General features: G+C 45.8%; 1 protein-coding gene across 2 annotated transcripts; it reads right to left on the bottom strand.

Annotated features, from left to right (window-relative positions):
• Positions 1–1117: 1117 nt before the first annotated feature.
• Positions 1118–17692, bottom strand: LOC121585884 (uncharacterized protein C18orf19 homolog B). 2 transcript variants are annotated; one of them, XM_041902188.2, is made up of 5 exons: positions 17514–17692; positions 16869–16913; positions 16233–16705; positions 5962–6073; positions 1118–1890 (listed from the first exon to the last, which is right to left on the bottom strand). In XM_041902188.2, the coding sequence occupies exons 3-5, from the start codon at positions 16673–16675 to the stop codon at positions 1360–1362; spliced, it is 1086 nt and encodes a 361-aa protein (XP_041758122.1). In that variant the 5' UTR covers positions 16676–16705; positions 16869–16913; positions 17514–17692; the 3' UTR covers positions 1118–1359. The 2 variants fall into 2 exon arrangements, with proteins under 2 accessions (XP_041758122.1, XP_041758121.1); XM_041902187.2 differs by having other exon boundaries at positions 16879–16913.
• Positions 17693–18265: the final 573 nt, after the last annotated feature.

The following is an 18265-nucleotide window of genomic DNA, read 5'->3' as shown; positions in this document are numbered from 1 at the left end:
CAAACAGGTCAGGGACAAAGTTGTGGAGAAGTACAGATCAGGGTTGGGTTATAAAAAAATATCTGAAACTTTGAACATCCCACGGAGCACCATTAAATCCATTATAATTTTTTTTTAAAGAATATGGCACCACAACAAACCTGCCAAAACTCACAGACCAGGCAAGGAGGGCATTAATCAGAGGCAACAAAGAGACCAAAGATAACCCTGAAGGAACTGCAAAGCTCCACAGCGGAGATTGGAGTATCTGTCCATAGGACCACATTAAGCCGTATACTCCACAGAGCTGGGCTTTACGGAAGGGTGGCCAGGAAAAAAGCCATTGCTTAAAGAAAAAAAATAAGCAAACACGTTTGGTGTTCGCCAAAAGGCATGTGGGAGACTCCCCAAACATATGGAAGAAGGTACTCTGGTCAGATGAGACTAAAATTTAGCTTTTTGGCCATCAAGGAAAACGCTATGTCTGGCACAAACCCAACACCTCTCATCACCCTGAGAACACCATCCCCATAGTGAAGCATGGTGGTGGAAGCATCATGCTGTGGGGGATGTTTTTCATCGGCAGGGACTGGGAAACTGGTCAGAATTGAAGGAATTATGGATGGCGCTAAATACAGGGAAATTCTTGAGGGAAACCTGTTTCAGTCTTCCAGAGATTTGAGACTGGGACGGAGGTTCAACTTCCAGCATACTGCTAAAGCAACACTTGAGTGGTTTAAGGGGAAACATTTAAATGTCTTGGAATGGCCTAGTCAAAGCCCAGACCTCAATCCAATTGAGATTTTGTGGTATGACTTAAAGATTGTTGTACATCAGCGGAACCCATCCAACTTGAAGGAGCTGGAGCAGTTTTGCCTTGAAGAATGAGAAAAAGTCCCAGTGGCTAGATGTGCAAAGCTTAAAGAGACATACCCCAAGAGACTTCCAGCTGTAATTGCTGCAAAAGGTGGCTCTACAAAGTATTGACTTGGGGGGGGGGGAATAGTTATGCATGCTCAAGTTCTGTTTTTTTGTCTTATTTCTTGTTTGTTTCACAATTTTTTTATTTATTTGGCATCTTCAAAGTGGTAGGCATGTTGTGTAAATCAAATGATACAAACCCCCAAAAAATCAATTTTAATTCCAGGTTGTAACGCAACACAATAGGAAAAATGCCAAGGGGGGTGAATACTTTCGCAAGCCACTATAGCAGGTATAATGGTACTAGCTAGTGTAGTCAGGATGGCAGAAGTACTGTGAAATGTCTGGACTCATTCATCTCTCTACAGTAGGTTCATAATAAGTGCCTTAATTCTGTCTTTGACACCAACCACATTGAAGACACCAAACGTGTTTATTCACAACCACTTGTAAACAATGCTAATCTATCTTCTTTCGGTAAGTCACTTTGTCTTTGGTTTCCTGTTGTTTATCAGAGAACATGTCTTTCGTTTCCCCCATCTTTCCAGAGAAACGTTCTTTCGTCTCTTCCATCTTTCCAGAGAAACGATCTTTCGTCTCTTCCATCTTTCCAGAGAAACGTTCCTTTGTCTCTTCCATCTTTCCAGAGAAACGTTCTTTCGTCTCTTCCATCTTTCCAGAGAAACGTTCCTTTGTCTCTTCCATCTTTCCAGAGAAACGTTCTTTCGTCTCTTCCATCTTTCCAGAGAAACGCTCTTTCGTATCTTCCATTTTCCCTGAGAGTAGTTCTTTGGTTTCCTCCATTTTTTCAGAGAACAGTTCCTTAGTTTCCTCCATCTTCTCTGTGAGTTTCTCCCGGGTCTCTTCCATCCGGTCCTGCAGGTAGTCTTTGACGGGCGGAGGGGTGGAGAAGTAGCCGTGTTTACGGAGGTACTGCACTGAGAAGGACGTCCCACCCAGAGTCACAGTGTATCTGGCAGGGGTTGCAATCTGAAGGAAATCAGGATCAAGTAAGACACTGTTAAAGTTCAGTAGAACAAGTGAATTGAAGCTGCTGTTGCAATAAGAAAATAACACCACCACTATTCAACCAAAACGCTGCTGTGAGTATTTCTGCTTACCTTGAACATGTCATCGTATGTACATATCTTTTTACCTTGAACATGTCATTGTATGTACATATTTATTTACCTTGAACATGTAATCGTATGTACGTATATTCTTACCTTGAACATATAGGCAGTGAGTACTCTAACCTTGAACATATCATAGGCAGTGAGTACTCTTACATTGAACATATCATAGGCAGTGAGTACTCTTACCTTGTACATGGCATAGGCAGTGAGTACTCTTACCTTGTACATGGCATAGGCAGTGAGTACTCTTACCTTGTACTGTGCCTTCAGAAAGTATTCACACCCCTTGACTATTTCCCTAAAAAAATTGTATTACAGCCTGATTTTAAAATTGATTAAATTGAGATTGTGTGTCACTGGCCTACACACGCAACACACCATAATGTCAAAGTGGAATTATGTTTTTACAAATGAATTAAAAATGAAAAGCTGAAATGTCTTGAGTCAATAAGTATTCACCCCCTTTCTTATGGCAAGCATAAATAAGTTCAGGAGTAAACATTTGCTTGAAGATGTACTATGCAGAAATCGCTCCGCCATTTCCTGGTTGCAAAAATTATAATAGTTTGCCTAATTTCAGTTTGTGACAAAACAAGCAGGTATAGTGTAGAGAATCATTGTACCATTTAAAATCGCTGTGAAATATATTTTCCATAACCATATTGTATTTTCAGCTGTTTGAAGCGTACAAAATCGAAAGTAAAAGACTCAAAAACTAAACTTAAGCACGGGAAGCATAGAAATAGCTCACATAGAACAGATCTACCGCTTCTTAGACTTGCTTTCAATGAGAATGACAGATTGGTAACTCACATTTCTATGTGCATTTGGTCAGGTCTCCCAAAAAGTTACATATTGCACCTTTAAAGGAAAAATCCACCCAACACCACTCATTCCTTTAAATTTACAGTGTTAAATAACAGTAATGTGAGATTTTTTTGGGTGAACAAATGTTTCATTTTGGCGTTATAATAAGGTTGGTTGATAGCAACATGGAAAATCATTGTGGAAATCTGTTGCAGCTCAAGTCGACTACAAAATCCACAATGCAATGCCCTCTCTATGGGCTGGCTGGCTAACGTAGCTACACACAATAATACCAAAGATAATATCAGCATGTAACTTAGTGCAGTTTATTTATGCGATTTTACAGCTAGCTATCAATTTAGGAGTCTACAATCACATCATATTCTAATTTGTGGAACAATCTGCAGAGTTCACTGCAGTTAGATATGCTGGTGCCTGTCAGGCAGTTTAAATGATTGATGGAGGACCTCTATGTAGTTGAATGTGATTTGCTTTTATTAAATATGTTTATTTTGGTTTACTGTGTGCTGAATTATATTGTTTTATACACGTATATTGTTTTATTATTCTGTTTTTATTGTGATGTATACAGGGCTCTCTTGTAAAATAGGTTTTCAATCTCAATGTGACTCCCTGTTTAAATAAAATAAATATTCAACATGCAGATCGATGTGCCTCACAGTGGTCTAACATTCGCAACGGCAGATATACTTTTGAGGAGATGGGAAACGTTGTCGATGAGCTGCGCGGTGCATTCTGGGACAAAGAGCGCTCTCCTTCGAGGAGTGAATGGGAGTCTAATGGGCGCTAGCTCAAAAACCCAACATTAGCTCGGATTTCGTCAACAAAAAGATAATGAACTTGCTATCTGTAGTATCGTATAACTTTGGAATCGTGATATTACGTATTTGAGGAAAATAGGCACGTTTCTCGACATATACACTGACTTTGAGAAGGGATTGCGTGAATAGTTTAGCAACCGCGTGACTCATTATGACAACGTGAATGCAATTGGTGGACAGTCTGCTGGGTGGGGCGTTAAATGTTCCTTCATTCATAGGATTCCCATCTCCTTTCTATAATATCTCTGGCAACTGCACCCTGGCCTAGAGGCAGACAAATAGGAAAATTAATGTGCTAGCCCCTCCGTTAAATTACAAATTTCTCGTGGTAGGAATATCGGCCAGTATTGAAATCTGACATGATAGACGTTTTCGCAGTCATAGTTATATTAACTTCCAGCGTAGTGAGAGCGACTATTTCACGCTACTACATAATACCAGCCGGATTTCTGCCTACTTGAACGGCAATAACTCAGATACACATGAAATGACCCAAGGAATCAGAGATGCACAAAAACAATAACATTCAAAATGGGTGAACCTTTCCTTTAAGAAATCATCTAATAAGTTGCATGGACCACTCTGTGTGCAATAGTGTTTAACATGATTTACAATACAATTACAATACACCCGATGTCACAGGAAGGCCAAAAAGATCATCAAGGACATCAACCACCCGAGCCACTGCCTGTTCACCCCACTATCATCCAGAAGACGAGGTCAGTACAGGTGCATCAAAGCTGGGACCGAGAGACTGAAAAACAGCTTCTCTCTCAAGGCCATCAGACTGTTAAACATCATAATAATGACACACATTTTTGCAAATTTATTTAAAATAAAAACATATACCTTATTTACACAAGTATTCAGACCCTTTGCTATGAGACTCGAAATTGAGTTCAGATGCATCCCGTTTCCATTGATCATCCTTGAGATGTTTCTACAACTTGATTGGAGTCCAGCTGTGGTCAATTCAATTGATTGGACATGATTTGGAAAGCCTCACTCCTGTCTATATAAGGTCCCACAGTTGACAGTGCATGTCAGAGCAAAAACCAAGCCATGAGGTCGAAGGAATTGTCCGTAGAGCTCAGAGACAGCATTGTGTCGAGGCACAGATCTGGGGAAGGGTACCAAAAAATGTCTGCAGCATTGAAGGTCCCCAAGAACACAGTGGCCTCCATCATTCTTAAATGGAAGAAGTTTGGAACCACCAAGACTCTTCCTAGAGCTGGCCGCCCAGCTAACTGAGCAATCGGGGGAGAAGGGCCTTGGTCAGGGAGGTGACCAAGAACCCGATGGTCACTCTGACAGAGTTCCTCTGTGAAGATGGGAGAACTTTCCAGAAGGACAACCATCTCTGCAGCACTCCACCAATCAGGCCTTTATGGTAGAGTGGCCAGACGGAAGCCACTCCTCAGTAAAAGGCACATGACAGCCCGCTTGGAGTTTGCCAAAAGGCACCTAAAGGACTCTCAGACCATGAGAAACAAGATTCTCTGGTTTGATGAAACCAAGATGGAACTCTTTGACCTGAATGCCAAGCATCACGTCTGGAGGAAACCTGGCACCATCCCTACGGTGAAGCATGGTGGTGGCAGCATCATGCTGTGGGGATGATTTTCAGCAGCAGGGACTGGGAGACTAGTCAGAGAAATCCTTGATGAAAACCTGCACCAGAGCACTCAGGACCTCAGACTGGGGCGAAGGTTCACCTTCCAACAGGACAACGACCTTAAGCACACAGGCAAGACGATGCAGGAGTGGCTTCGGGACAAGTCTCTGAATGTCCTTGAGTGGCCCAGCCAGAGCATGGACTTGAACCCGATCGACCATCTTTGGAGAGACCTGAAAATAGCTGTGCAGTGACGCTCCCCATCCAACCTGACAGAGCTTGAGAGGATCTGCAGAGAAGAATGGGAGAAACTCCCCAAATACAGGTGTGCCAAGCTTGTAGCGTCATACCCAAGAAGACTTGATGCTGTAATCGCTGCCAAAGATGCTTCAAAGTACTGAGTAAAGGGTCTGAATACTTATGTAAATGTGATTTTTTTTGCTTTGTCATTATGGGGTTTTGTGTAGATTGATGAGGGGAAAAAACAATAGAATCCATTTTAGAATAAGGCTGTAACGTAACAAAATGTGGAAAAAGTCACGGAGTCTGAATACTTTCCGAATGCACTGTATCATCGGCAGTGAGTATTCTTACCTTGAACATATCATAGGCAGTGAGTATTCTTACTTTGTACATATCACAAGGCGTTGAGTACTCTTACTTTGAACATGGCATAGGCAGTGAGGGCATAGCCACCAGAGGAGTGATTCAGCAGACCAACAATCTTCTCTGGTAAACCAATGAACTCCAGAAAAGGCACCACATTCACTCCCCTGTGGAAGATACAGTGAGGTTAACTAAGGACAGATACTGTGCCTTCACATGAAGGTTTATTAGGTACACCACCTAGTTCACCAAAATGGTTAGCTTCTACAAACAGTGAGTGGCCGTGGCTATACAGCAGGCAGACAGGCATCCAGGCATCCAGTTACTGTTGAACGTTAGAACGGGAAAAAACAAGCGCACTAAGTGACTGAGCGTGGTATGATCGTCGGTGCCAGACGCGCCGGTTCCAGTATCTCAGAAACGGCTCCTGGGCTTTTCACGCACAACACTGTCTAGGGAAGCAGTTCCCGATATGAAAATGGGGTCGCAGGGAGAATTTCCCAAATCCTGAGAAAAAGAAATATATATACAGTACCAGTTAAATGTTTGGACACACCTACTCATTCAAGGGTTTTTCTTTATTTTTTACTATTTTCTACATTGTAGAAGAATAGTGAAGACATCAAAACTATGAAATAACACATATGGAATCATGTAGTAAGCAAAGAATGTGTTAAACAAATCAAAATATATTTTATATTTGAGATTCTTCAAATAGCCACCCTTTGCCTTGATGACAGCTTCTCTCAACCAGCTTCACCTGGAATGCTTTTCCAACAGTCTTGAAGGAGTTCCCACATATGCTGAGCACTTATTGGCTGCTTTTCCTTCACTCTGCGGTCCAACTCTCCCAAACCATCTCAATCGGGTTGAGGTCAGGTGATTGTGGAGGCCAAGTCATCTGATGCAGCACTCCATCACTCTCCTTCTTGGTCAAATAGCCCTTACACAGCCTGGAGGTGTGTTGGGTCATTCTCCTGTTGAAAAACAAATGATAGTCCCACTAAGCCCAAACCAGATGGGATTGCGTATCACTGCAGAATGCTGTGGTAGCCATGCTGGTTAAGTGTGCCTTGAATTCTAAATAAATCACAGACAGTGTCATCAGCAAAGCACACCCACACCATAACACCTCCTCCTCCATGCTTTATGGTGGGAAATACACATGCAGAGATCATCCGTTCACCCACACTGCGTCTCACAAAGACACCGCGGTTGGAACCAAAAATCTCAAATTTGGACTCCAGACCAAAGGACAAATTTCCACCGGTCTAATGTCCATTGCTTGTGTTTCTTGGCCCAAGCAAGTCTCTTCTTCTTATTGGTGTCCTTTAGTAGTGGTTTCTTTGCAGCAATTCGACCATGAAGGCCTGATTCACGCAGTCTCCTCTGAACAGTTGATGTTGAGATGTGTCTGTTACTTGAACTCTGCGAAGCATTTATTTGAACTGCAATTTCTGAGGCTGGTAACTCTAATGAACTTATCCTCTGCAGCAGAGGTAACGCTGGGTCTTCCTTTCCTGGTGCGGTCCTCACAAGAGCCAGTTTCATCATAGCGCTTGATGGTTTTTGGGTCTGCACTTGAAGAAACATTCAAAGTTCTTGAAATGTTCCGTATTGACTGACCTTCATGTCTTAAAGTAATGATGGACTGTCGTTTCTCTTTGCATATTTGAGCTGTTCTTGTCATAATATGGACTTGGTATTTTACCAAATAGGGCTATCTTCTGTATACCCCCCCTACCTTGTCACAACACAACTGATTGGCTCAAACATATTAACTTTTAAGAAGACACACCTGTTAATATAAATGCATTCCAGATGACTACCTCATGAAGCTGGTTGAGAGAATGCCAAGAGTGTGCAAAGCTGTCATCAAGGCAAAGGGTGGCTATTTGAAGAATCTCAAATATAAAATAGATTTTGATTTGTTTAACACTTTTTTGGTTACTACATGATTCCATATGTGTTATTTCGTAGTTTTGATGTCTTCACTATTATTCTACAATGTAAAATATTGTAAAAACAAAGAAAAACCCTTGAATGAGTAGGTGTGTCCAAACTGTTGACTGGTAATGTATATATAAATTATATATGAATCATTCCCACAGTGAATGGCTAGGCCCGCTACACTATGAAACCACACACTATTGACTTTGATATTACCGGACGCAACTGATATGGTGAAAACAATGTGTTGGGAGGCAGAGGCACAGAAACCCACATCAATAACTCTGTCAGATAACACTGTTCAACAAAGAATTGATGCTATTTCTAGCAATCAAGAGGAAACTGACTGAACGACTCAAACTCCCCAGCTTATGCTCTCCAGATGGACGTTAGCTGTGAGGGCTGACATGCCCATGTATTGACTTTTGTCCGCTATACATGTCGGGGGGATGCTATTCACGAGGACATATTGTTCTGTCTCACGATTCCCGAGCATGAAAGGGCACAGGGGATGTTCAGTGTGCTGCGTGGCTATATTGACGAAAAACTGAGTCCATGGGATGGAATGGTGGGCTTTTGCACAGACGGGGCTCCATCTACGGCGGGACGGCCTCTGCACTAGTTCTGAATGTGTCTCCCTCTGCCATATGGATAGATTGTATGATACACCGAGAGCAATTGGCGGCAAAAGAGCTGTGCACAGAACCCGGAGATATACTGCAGCAGGTAATTTCGATTGTAAACTATACTGAACAAAAATATAAACGCAACATGTAAAGTGTTGGTCCCATTTTTCATGAGCTGAAATGACAGATCCCAGAAATGTTCCATATGCACCAATTTTTTTTTAGGAAAAGCTGATTTTCCTCAAATGTTGTGCACACATTTGTTTACATCCCTGTTAGTGAGCATTTCTCCTTTGTCAAGATAATCCATCCACCTGACCTGCTGAAGAGTATTTCTGTCTGTAATAAAGCCCTTTTCTGGGGAAAAACTCATTCTAATTGGCTGGACCTCACTCCCCAGTGGGTGGGCCTGGCTCCCAAGGGGGTGAGCCTATGCCCTCCCAGGCCCACCCATGGCTGTGCCCCTGCCCAGTCATGTGAAATCCATAGATTAGGGCCTAATTTTTTTTTTTCAATTGACTGATTTCCTTCTATGAAGTGTAAACTCAGGAAAATCGTTGAAATTGTTGCGTTTATATTTTTGTTCAGTATACATCAAACCACATCCACTGCACCCACGCCTGTTCACAAAATGATGTGGAGATATAGGATCAGAGCATGACAATGTTCTATTTCACACCGAGGCTTGGTGGTTATCGAGGGGGAGTGTTGGAAAGATTTTTCGCATTGAGAGAGGAACTGTTGTCATTCACAATGAATGTAAAAAAAAAAAAAAATGAATGTGTAATGAAAAGAACATGCGTCTCCTTGCCTATGGAACAGACATATTTGGGAAACTGAACGCAAGGGAAATACAAAAACATTCTACAGATGTGACCTTATCAGTCGATTCAGAGGAAATAATTCTTATTGAAGAGAGTCTTTCAAAAGAGAACCATGCCCCCTTCCCTCGGCTGTGCTTCTAACAGAAAACAGCATCAGTAAGTGTCCCACACGAGGGATGACTGCTCACCTCCAACGCTTGGAAGAGCAACATGGGACCTACTTCCCAATCCGTTTGACTGTGATCCTAACTCAGTTGACATGCTGGTAAGTGAAATTGAACAGCTGATCGAGCTGTCATGTGACCAAATCCATTCACGGGTCACTACAGAGGAGTTTTGGTTCCTGACTCAAAGGGCATAACACCCTGCCGTCTGCCTCTGAGCATTAATGCTGCGTTCAAAACAACTGGGAACTCGGAAATCTCCAACTTCCGACTTCAGTGCGTTCAAGACTACTGGGAACTCAGAAAAAAACTAGCTCCGACTGGGAAAAATATTTTTGAACGGTCATCCAACTCGGAATTCCAACTCGGGAACTTGGGCCTCTTTCTAGAACTCCGACTTTCCGACCTGAAGATCACTAACGTCATGATTTGACCTCGTATTTCCCGGTTGTCTTGAAAGCACCATAAAACTCATGGTACCTTTAGTCAGCTCATATCTGTGTGAAGCTGGATTCAGTGCTCTCGTCTGTATTAAAACCAAATATCGATCCAGGTTGGATGCGACAGCAGAGATGAGGTGCGCACTGTTGACCATGCCCCCTGACAAGCACACCCATCTCATTAGTGGTGGTGAGATATGATACATTATGTCAGACTAATTTGCAATTGACTGTCATAGCCCCAAATAAAAAAGTAAACACTGACTGTTAATTACATATTTTTTTTCACATGGTTGGGGACGTGAGAATTTTCAGATATAAAAATGGGGTTGTGGGCCAAAAAAGTTTGAGAACCCCTGGTCTAGGGTTTACCGAGAATGGTGCGAAAAACAAAAAACATCCAGTCAGCGGCAGTCCTGTGGGCAAAAAACAGCTCGTTGATGAGAGGTCAAAGGAGAATGGCAAGAATGGTGCAAGCTAACATGCTGGCCATAAACTGGCAAATAACGGCGCAGTACAACAGCGGTGTGCAGAACGGCATCTCCGAACGCAGGAAGTAGGGGTGCTGAAGGTACTGCACCCCCTAATAAATACAGGACAAGCCTTTACTTGTCCATGCCCCGAAGAATTCAGGCTGTTCTACAGGCAAAACGGGGTCTGACCCGGTACTAGATTGGTGTACCTAATAAACTGGCCATGTGTATCTCGGTAATAGTCTGTATGACACTGTAACCTACCTATCTTAACACACTTACTACAGTGAACACAACAGCAATGCCATTAACCTCAGGCCAAAAGACCAGTTAGGTACCTGCACTTTCTACATTATCTATGCAGAGCTAAATGATTTATAACAAATGACCACAGTAATGTAGAAATCCCCAGGGGGAGGAATACCAGAGACAGATGGGTTAGGGTTGATGTAGGAATCCCCAGGGGGAGGAATACCAGAGACAGATGGGTTAGGGTTGATGTAGGAATCCCCAGGGGGAGGGATACCAGAGACAGATGGGTTAGGGTTAATGTAGGAATCCCCAGGGGAGGAACACCAGAGACAGATGGGTTAGGGTTGATGTAGGAATCCCCAGGGGGAGGAATACCAGAGACAGATGGGTTAGGGTTAATGTAGGAATCCCCAGGGGGAGGAATACCAGAGACAGGTGGGTTAGGGTTAATGTAGGAATCCCCAGGGGAAGGAACACCAGAGACAGATGGGTTAGGGTTAATGTAGGAATCCCCAGGGGGAGGAACACCAGAGACAGATGGGTTAGGGTTAATGTAGGAATCCCCAGGGGGAGGAATACCAGAGACAGGTGGGTTAGGGTTAATGTAGGAATCCCCAGGGGGAGGAACACCAGAGACAGATGGGTTAGGGTTAATGTAGGAATCCCCAGGGGGAGGAACACCAGAGACAGATGGGTTAGGGTTAATGTAGGAATCCCCAGGGGGAGGAATACCAGAGACAGATGGGTTAGGGTTAATGTAGGAATCCCCAGGGGGAGGAATACCAGAGACAGATGGGTTAGGGTTGATGTAGGAATCCCCAGGGGGAGGAATACCAGAGACAGATGGGTTAGGGTTAATGTAGGAATCCCCAGGGGGAGGAACACCAGAGACAGATGGGTTAGGGTTAATGTAGGAATCCCCAGGGGAGGAATACCAGAGACAGGTGGGTTAGGGTTAATGTAGGAATCCCCCAGGGGGAGGAACACCAGAGACAGATGGGTTAGGGGTTAATGTAGGAATCCCCAGGGGGAGGAATACCAGAGACAGATGGGTTAGGGTTAATGTAGGAATCCCCAGGGGAGGAATACCAGAGACAGATGGGTTAGGGTTAATGTAGGAATCCCCAGGGGGAGGAACACCAGAGACAGATGGGTTAGGGTTGATGTAGGAATCCCCAGGGGAGGGATACCAGAGACAGGTGGGTTAGGGTTAATGTAGGAATCCCCAGGGGGAGGAATACCAGAGACAGATGGGTTAATGTAGGAATCCCCAGGGGGAGGAATACCAGAGACAGGTGGGTTAGGGTTAATGTAGGAATCCCCAGGGGAGGAATACCAGAGACAGATGGGTTAGGGTTAATGTAGGAATCCCCAGGGGGAGGAATACCAGAGACAGATGGGTTAGGGTTAATGTAGGAATCCCCAGGGGAGGAATACCAGAGACAGGTGGGTTAGGGTTGATGTAGGAATCCCCAGGGGGAGGAACACCAGAGACAGGTGGGTTAGGGTTAATGTAGGAATCCCCAGGGGGAGGAATACCAGAGACAGATGGGTTAGGGTTGATGTAGGAATCCCCAGGGGGAGGAATACCAGAGACAGATGGGTTAGGGTTAATGTAGGAATCCCCAGGGGGAGGAATACCAGAGACAGATGGGTTAGGGTTAATGTAGGAATCCCCAGGGGGAGGAACACCAGAGACAGATGGGTTAGGGTTGATGTAGGAATCCCCAGGGGGAGGAACACCAGAGACAGATGGGTTAGGGTTGATGTAGGAATACCAGAGACAGATGGGTTAGGGTTGATGTAGGAATACCAGAGACAGGTGGGTTAGGGTTAATGTAGGAATCCCCATGGGGAGGAATACCAGAGACAGATGGGTTAGGGTTGATGTAGGAATCACCAGGGGGAGGAATACCAGAGACAGGTGGGTTAGGGTTAATGTAGAAATCCCCAGGGGGAGGAACACCAGAGACAGATGGGTTAGGGTTAATGTAGGAATCCCCAGGGGGAGGAACACCAGAGACAGGTGGGTTAGGGTTAATGTAGGAATCCCCAGGGGGAGGAATACCAGAGACAGATGGGTTAGGGTTAATGTAGGAATCCCCAGGGGGAGGAATACCAGAGACAGATGGGTTAGGGTTGATGTAGGAATCCCCAGGGGGAGGAATACCAGAGACAGGTGGGTTAGGGTTAATGTAGAAATCCCCAGGGGGAGGAATACCAGAGACAGATGGGTTAGGGTTGATGTAGGAATCCCCAGGGGGAGGAACACCAGAGACAGGTGGGTTAGGGTTGATGTAGGAATACCAGAGACAGGTGGGTTAGGGTTAATGTAGAAATCCCCAGGGGGAGGCACACCAGAGACAGATGGGTTAGGGTTGATGTAGGAATACCAGAGACAGGTGGGTTAGGGTTAATGTAGGAATCCCCAGGGGGAGGGATACCAGAGACAGATGGGTTAGGGTTAATGTAGGAATCCCCAGGGGGAGGAACACCAGAGACAGATGGGTTAGGGTTAATGTAGGAATCCCCAGGGGGAGGAATACCAGAGACAGGTGGGTTAGGGTTAATGTAGGAATCCCCAGGGGAGGAACACCAGAGACAGATGGGTTAGGGTTAATGTAGGAATCCCCAGGGGGAGGAATACCAGAGACAGGTGGGTTAGGGTTAATGTAGGAATCCCCAGGGGGAGGAACACCAGAGACAGGTGGGTTAGGGTTAATGTAGGAATCCCCAGGGGGAGGAACACCAGAGACAGATGGGTTAGGGTTAATGTAGGAATCCCCAGGGGAGGAACACCATAGACAGATGGGTTAGGGTTAATGTAGGAATCCCCAGGGGGAGGAACACCAGAGACAGGTGGGTTAGGGTTAATGTAGGAATACCAGAGACAGGTGGGTTAGGGTTAATGTAGAAATCCCCAGGGGGAGGAATACCAGAGACAGATGGGTTAGGGTTGATGTAGGAATCCCCAGGGGGAGGAATACCAGAGACAGATGGGTTAGGGTTAATGTAGGAATCCCCAGGGGGAGGAATACCAGAGACAGATGGGTTAGGGTTGATGTAGGAATCCCCAGGGGGAGGAATACCAGAGACAGATGGGTTAGGGTTAATGTAGGAATCCCCAGGGGGAGGAATACCAGAGACAGGTGGGTTAGGGTTGATGTAGGAATCCCCAGGGGGAGGCATACCAGAGACAGATGGGTTAGGGTTGATGTAGGAATCCCCAGGGGGAGGAATACCAGAGACAGATGGGTTAGGGTTAATGTAGGAATCCCCAGGGGGAGGAACACCAGAGACAGGTGGGTTAGGGTTGATGTAGGAATCCCCAGGGGGAGGAACACCAGAGACAGATGGGTTAGGGTTGATGTAGGAATACCAGAGACAGATGGGTTAGGGTTGATGTAGGAATACCAGAGACAGGTGGGTTAGGGTTAATGTAGGAATCCCCATGGGGAGGAATACCAGAGACAGATGGGTTAGGGTTGATGTAGGAATACCAGAGACAGATGGGTTAGGGTTAATGTAGAAATCCCCAGGGGGAGGAATACCAGAGACAGATGGGTTAGGGTTAATGTAGGAATCCCCAGGGGGAGGAATACCAGAGACAGATGGGTTAGGGTTAATGTAGGAATCCCCAGGGGGAGGAATACCAGAGACAGGTGGGTTAGGGTTGATGTAGGAATACCAGAGACAGGTGGGTTAGGGTTAATGTAGGAATCCCCAGGGGGAGGAACACCAGAGACAGATGGGTTAGGGTTAATGTAGGAATCCCCAGGGGGAGGCACACCAGAGACAGATGGGTTAGGGTTGATGTAGGAATACCAGAGACAGGTGGGTTAGGGTTAATGTAGGAATCCCCAGGGGGAGGAACACCAGAGACAGATGGGTTAGGGTTGATGTAGGAATACCAGAGACAGGTGGGTTAGGGTTAATGTAGGAATCCCCAGGGGGAGGGATACCAGAGACAGATGGGTTAGGGTTGATGTAGGAATCCCCAGGGGGAGGAATACCAGAGACAGGTGGGTTAGGGTTAATGTAGGAATCCCCAGGGGGAGGAATACCAGAGACAGATGGGTTAGGGTTAATGTAGGAATCCCCAGGGGGAGGAATACCAGAGACAGGTGGGTTAGGGTTAATGTAGGAATCCCCAGGGGGAGGAACACCAGAGACAGATGGGTTAGGGTTAATGTAGGAATCCCCAGGGGGAGGAATACCAGAGACAGATGGGTTAGGGTTAATGTAGGAATCCCCAGGGGGAGGAACACCAGAGACAGGTGGGTTAGGGTTAATGTAGGAATCCCCAGGGGGAGGAACACCATAGACAGATGGGTTAGGGTTAATGTAGGAATCCCCAGGGGGAGGAACACCAGAGACAGGTGGGTTAGGGTTAATGTAGGAATACCAGAGACAGGTGGGTTAGGGTTAATGTAGGAATCCCCAGGGGGAGGAATACCAGAGACAGATGGGTTAGGGTTAATGTAGGAATCCCCAGGGGGAGGAATACCAGAGACAGATGGGTTAGGGTTAATGTAGGAATCCCCAGGGGGAGGAATACCAGAGACAGATGGGTTAGGGTTGATGTAGGAATCCCCAGGGGGAGGAACACCAGAGACAGGTGGGTTAGGGTTAATGTAGGAATCCCCAGGGGGAGGAATACCAGAGACAGGTGGGTTAGGGTTAATGTAGGAATCCCCAGGGGGAGGAATACCAGAGACAGATGGGTTAGGGTTGATGTAGGAATCCCCAGGGGGAGGAACACCAGAGACAGATGGGTTAGGGTTGATGTAGGAATCCCCAGGGGGAGGAATACCAGAGACAGGTGGGTTAGGGTTAATGTAGGAATCCCCAGGGGGAGGAATACCAGAGACAGATGGGTTAGGGTTAATGTAGGAATACCCAGGGGGAGGAATACCAGAGACAGGTGGGTTAGGGTTAATGTAGAAATCCCCAGGGGGAGGAACACCAGAGACAGGTGGGTTAGGGTTGATGTAGGAATACCAGAGACAGGTGGGTTAGGGTTAATGTAGAAATCCCCAGGGGAGGCACACCAGAGACAGATGGGTTAGGGGTTGATGTAGGAATCCCCAGAGACAGGTGGGTTAGGGTTAATGTAGGAATCCCCAGGGGGAGGAACACCAGAGACAGGTGGGTTAGGGTTAATGTAGGAATCCCCAGGGGGAGGAACACCAGAGACAGGTGGGTTAGGGTTAATGTAGGAATCCCCAGGGGGAGGAACACCAGAGACAGATGGGTTAGGGTTAATGTAGGAATCCCCAGGGGAGGAATACCAGAGACAGGTGGGTTAGGGTTAATGTAGGAATCCCCAGGGGCAGGAACACCAGAGACAGGTGGGTTAGGGTTAATGTAGGAATCCCCAGGGGAGGAACACCAAGACAGATGGGTTAGGGTTAATGTAGGAATCCCCAGGGGGAGGAACACCAGAGACAGGTGGGTTAGGGTTAATGTAGGAATACCAGAGACAGGTGGGTTAGGGTTAATGTAGAAATCCCCAGGGGGAGGAATACCAGAGACAGATGGGTTAGGGTTGATGTAGGAATCCCCAGGGGGAGGAACACCAGAGACAGGTGACTCACTGCATAGCAGCATAGTAGAAGGTCCCGAACCAGACGCTGGAGGTCAGGAGATGGACAGGTATCATCACCTTCCCATACTGCTTAAATGTCTTCTTGAACCTCTGGACCAGACCAATGGACTTGTCCTGCAGAGGGTCTATCTCTGGGGCCTGCGGTAGGGCCTCCACAGGCAGCTTGGAGGAGTCTGCTCCATAGAGAGGCTCTGTTCCAGCCAGGCTGGGGGGATGGCTGGGTGGGTCCTGGTCCTCTGGTTGGAGCTTGGGCCGGTCTACTGCCCTGTTAACGGCTGAGCTACTGACCCAGCGCTGGCCTGGCCTGGGGGGCAGGCGGGCTACAACACACAGCGACTCGGCCAGGCGAGCCTCACACACTGACAGGCCCATGACCATGGACCGCACGTAGGCCATCTGCCGCAATGCACCCTGGGACAGAACACGATGCATCTCCTCCTCCCTGAGATGTTTGACCACAGCCTGTAGATAGCACACACTCTTCATCATCATCATCAGGGTTTGCTAATGACTATCAATTACAAGAGGAATAATCATTTATGTTGATAAGTATATATTAAGTTAGGAAGGCTATGATCAAAGTGAAGAAATGTATCTGATGTAATAATAAGATATTGCATCATACCAACACATACCTCCAACTAGAGTAGCTCAAACATTAATCCAGCACCTGAAATGAAAACGGTCCAAATAAAAAAATGATAAACACATTCATCTATGCACAGAAGTTAGCCACAACAGACTAATCCAGTAGCAACCTACTGTGGATGATTCTGAGCAAGACGTATTAATAGGGGAGCAAAAACAAGCAAAGGTCTGGTTGAACTAAGTTTGCTAACTACACACAACCATATTCGAATATATAGATAACAAGCCAAATAAAAAGCTAAGTAGCTAGCTAGCCAAGTTACTATGTGCAAAGGTTAGCTAGAGAACTTGCAAAACATCTATCCTTCTATAGCTAGCTGGCTGGCTGTGTGGTTGACATTGGGGGAGTCTGGAGGAGGGCAAACAGCGCACTGTTTACGTCTTCACTTGTAAAGCTTCCAGAACAACTCAGTGGAAACACCGGCCAGCACAGGCCAGTTTTAGATACGGTTAGCTGACGTTAGTTGTCTGGCTAAGGCCTGATTCTGAAATAAAGCCAATTTAGGTCGTTGGCTTGCTAGCTAAATTAGCTAGCTAGCGGACACTGGGAAAGTAGTTGTGTAGACATTTTCCGGAAGTTGTAAAACTACCTGACAAAGCTTTTGCGTAACGGAATACGTACATTCAAATTGAAGATGTGTGATCCAGTCCAAAGTGTTTTCTGCAGTTGTATGAGCCATAAGTGCATAGAACGCCCGTCCTGTCATTCAAAGACCTTAGAGCAGAGATCGAGGGGATCCGCGTGTTACTGGGGACCGCGCAATGCTCCACGGGATTCGTAGTTAGTTTGTCGCGAGATCTGTGTCAGTAAACTGAGTAAAGACAGCGCTTCCTTCTGCTTCTTCAATGAGGTTTAACGGCGGTTGGCATCCAATTTGTTGCATTACCGCCACCTACTAGACTGGAGTACAACTCCCTTATATTTTGCTTGAAAAATCCAATCTTACTGAAACATTTATAACTTGCTGGCCTATCCTTCTGTACTGGTACATATCTCCTACTCTCACCACGCCCCCCTTGACCCATCTTCCTCTACTTTCTTCACTGCCTCAGCATACGACACCCTCTGCTCTACTCTAACCCTGGAAACCTCAACCTGCTTCTCCCGCATGGGACATTTCTAATCCCCAGCCCCATGGCCACCCCTACAATTAACACATACCACCACTTTCCTCACTGCTACACATTCCTTTATCTCATGCCATTCTGCATGAGACAAAGGACCTCCCTCCTTCCTACATACTGCTGCCACATGCCCATAAGTTTGACACCTGTAACATCATAATGTATTCGGCACATAAGCTCGTACATTTACATTTTACATTTACGTCATTTAGCAGACGCTCTTATCCAGAGCGACTTACAAATTGGTGC

Source organism: Coregonus clupeaformis, chromosome 17 (assembly GCF_020615455.1).
Source record: "Coregonus clupeaformis isolate EN_2021a chromosome 17, ASM2061545v1, whole genome shotgun sequence".
Lineage (NCBI taxonomy): Eukaryota > Metazoa > Chordata > Actinopteri > Salmoniformes > Salmonidae > Coregonus > Coregonus clupeaformis.
This window is presented reverse-complemented; position numbering and strand designations above follow the sequence as displayed.

What these genes read in the sequence shown, in the direction of transcription:
- LOC121585884 (XM_041902188.2), bottom strand. Translation starts at nt 16,675, where the DNA reads ATGCATCGTGTTCTGTCCCAGGGTGCATTGCGGCAGATGGCCTACGTG. An exon ending in TTCTACTATGCTGCTATGCA is followed by an intron (nt 6,074 to 16,232) that starts GTGAGTCACCTG and finishes TATCTTCCACAG; the next exon opens with GGGAGTGAATGTGGTGCCTT. An exon ending in CTGCCTATGCCATGTTCAAA is followed by an intron (nt 1,891 to 5,961) that starts GTAAGAGTACTC and finishes GATTTCCTTCAG; the next exon opens with ATTGCAACCCCTGCCAGATA.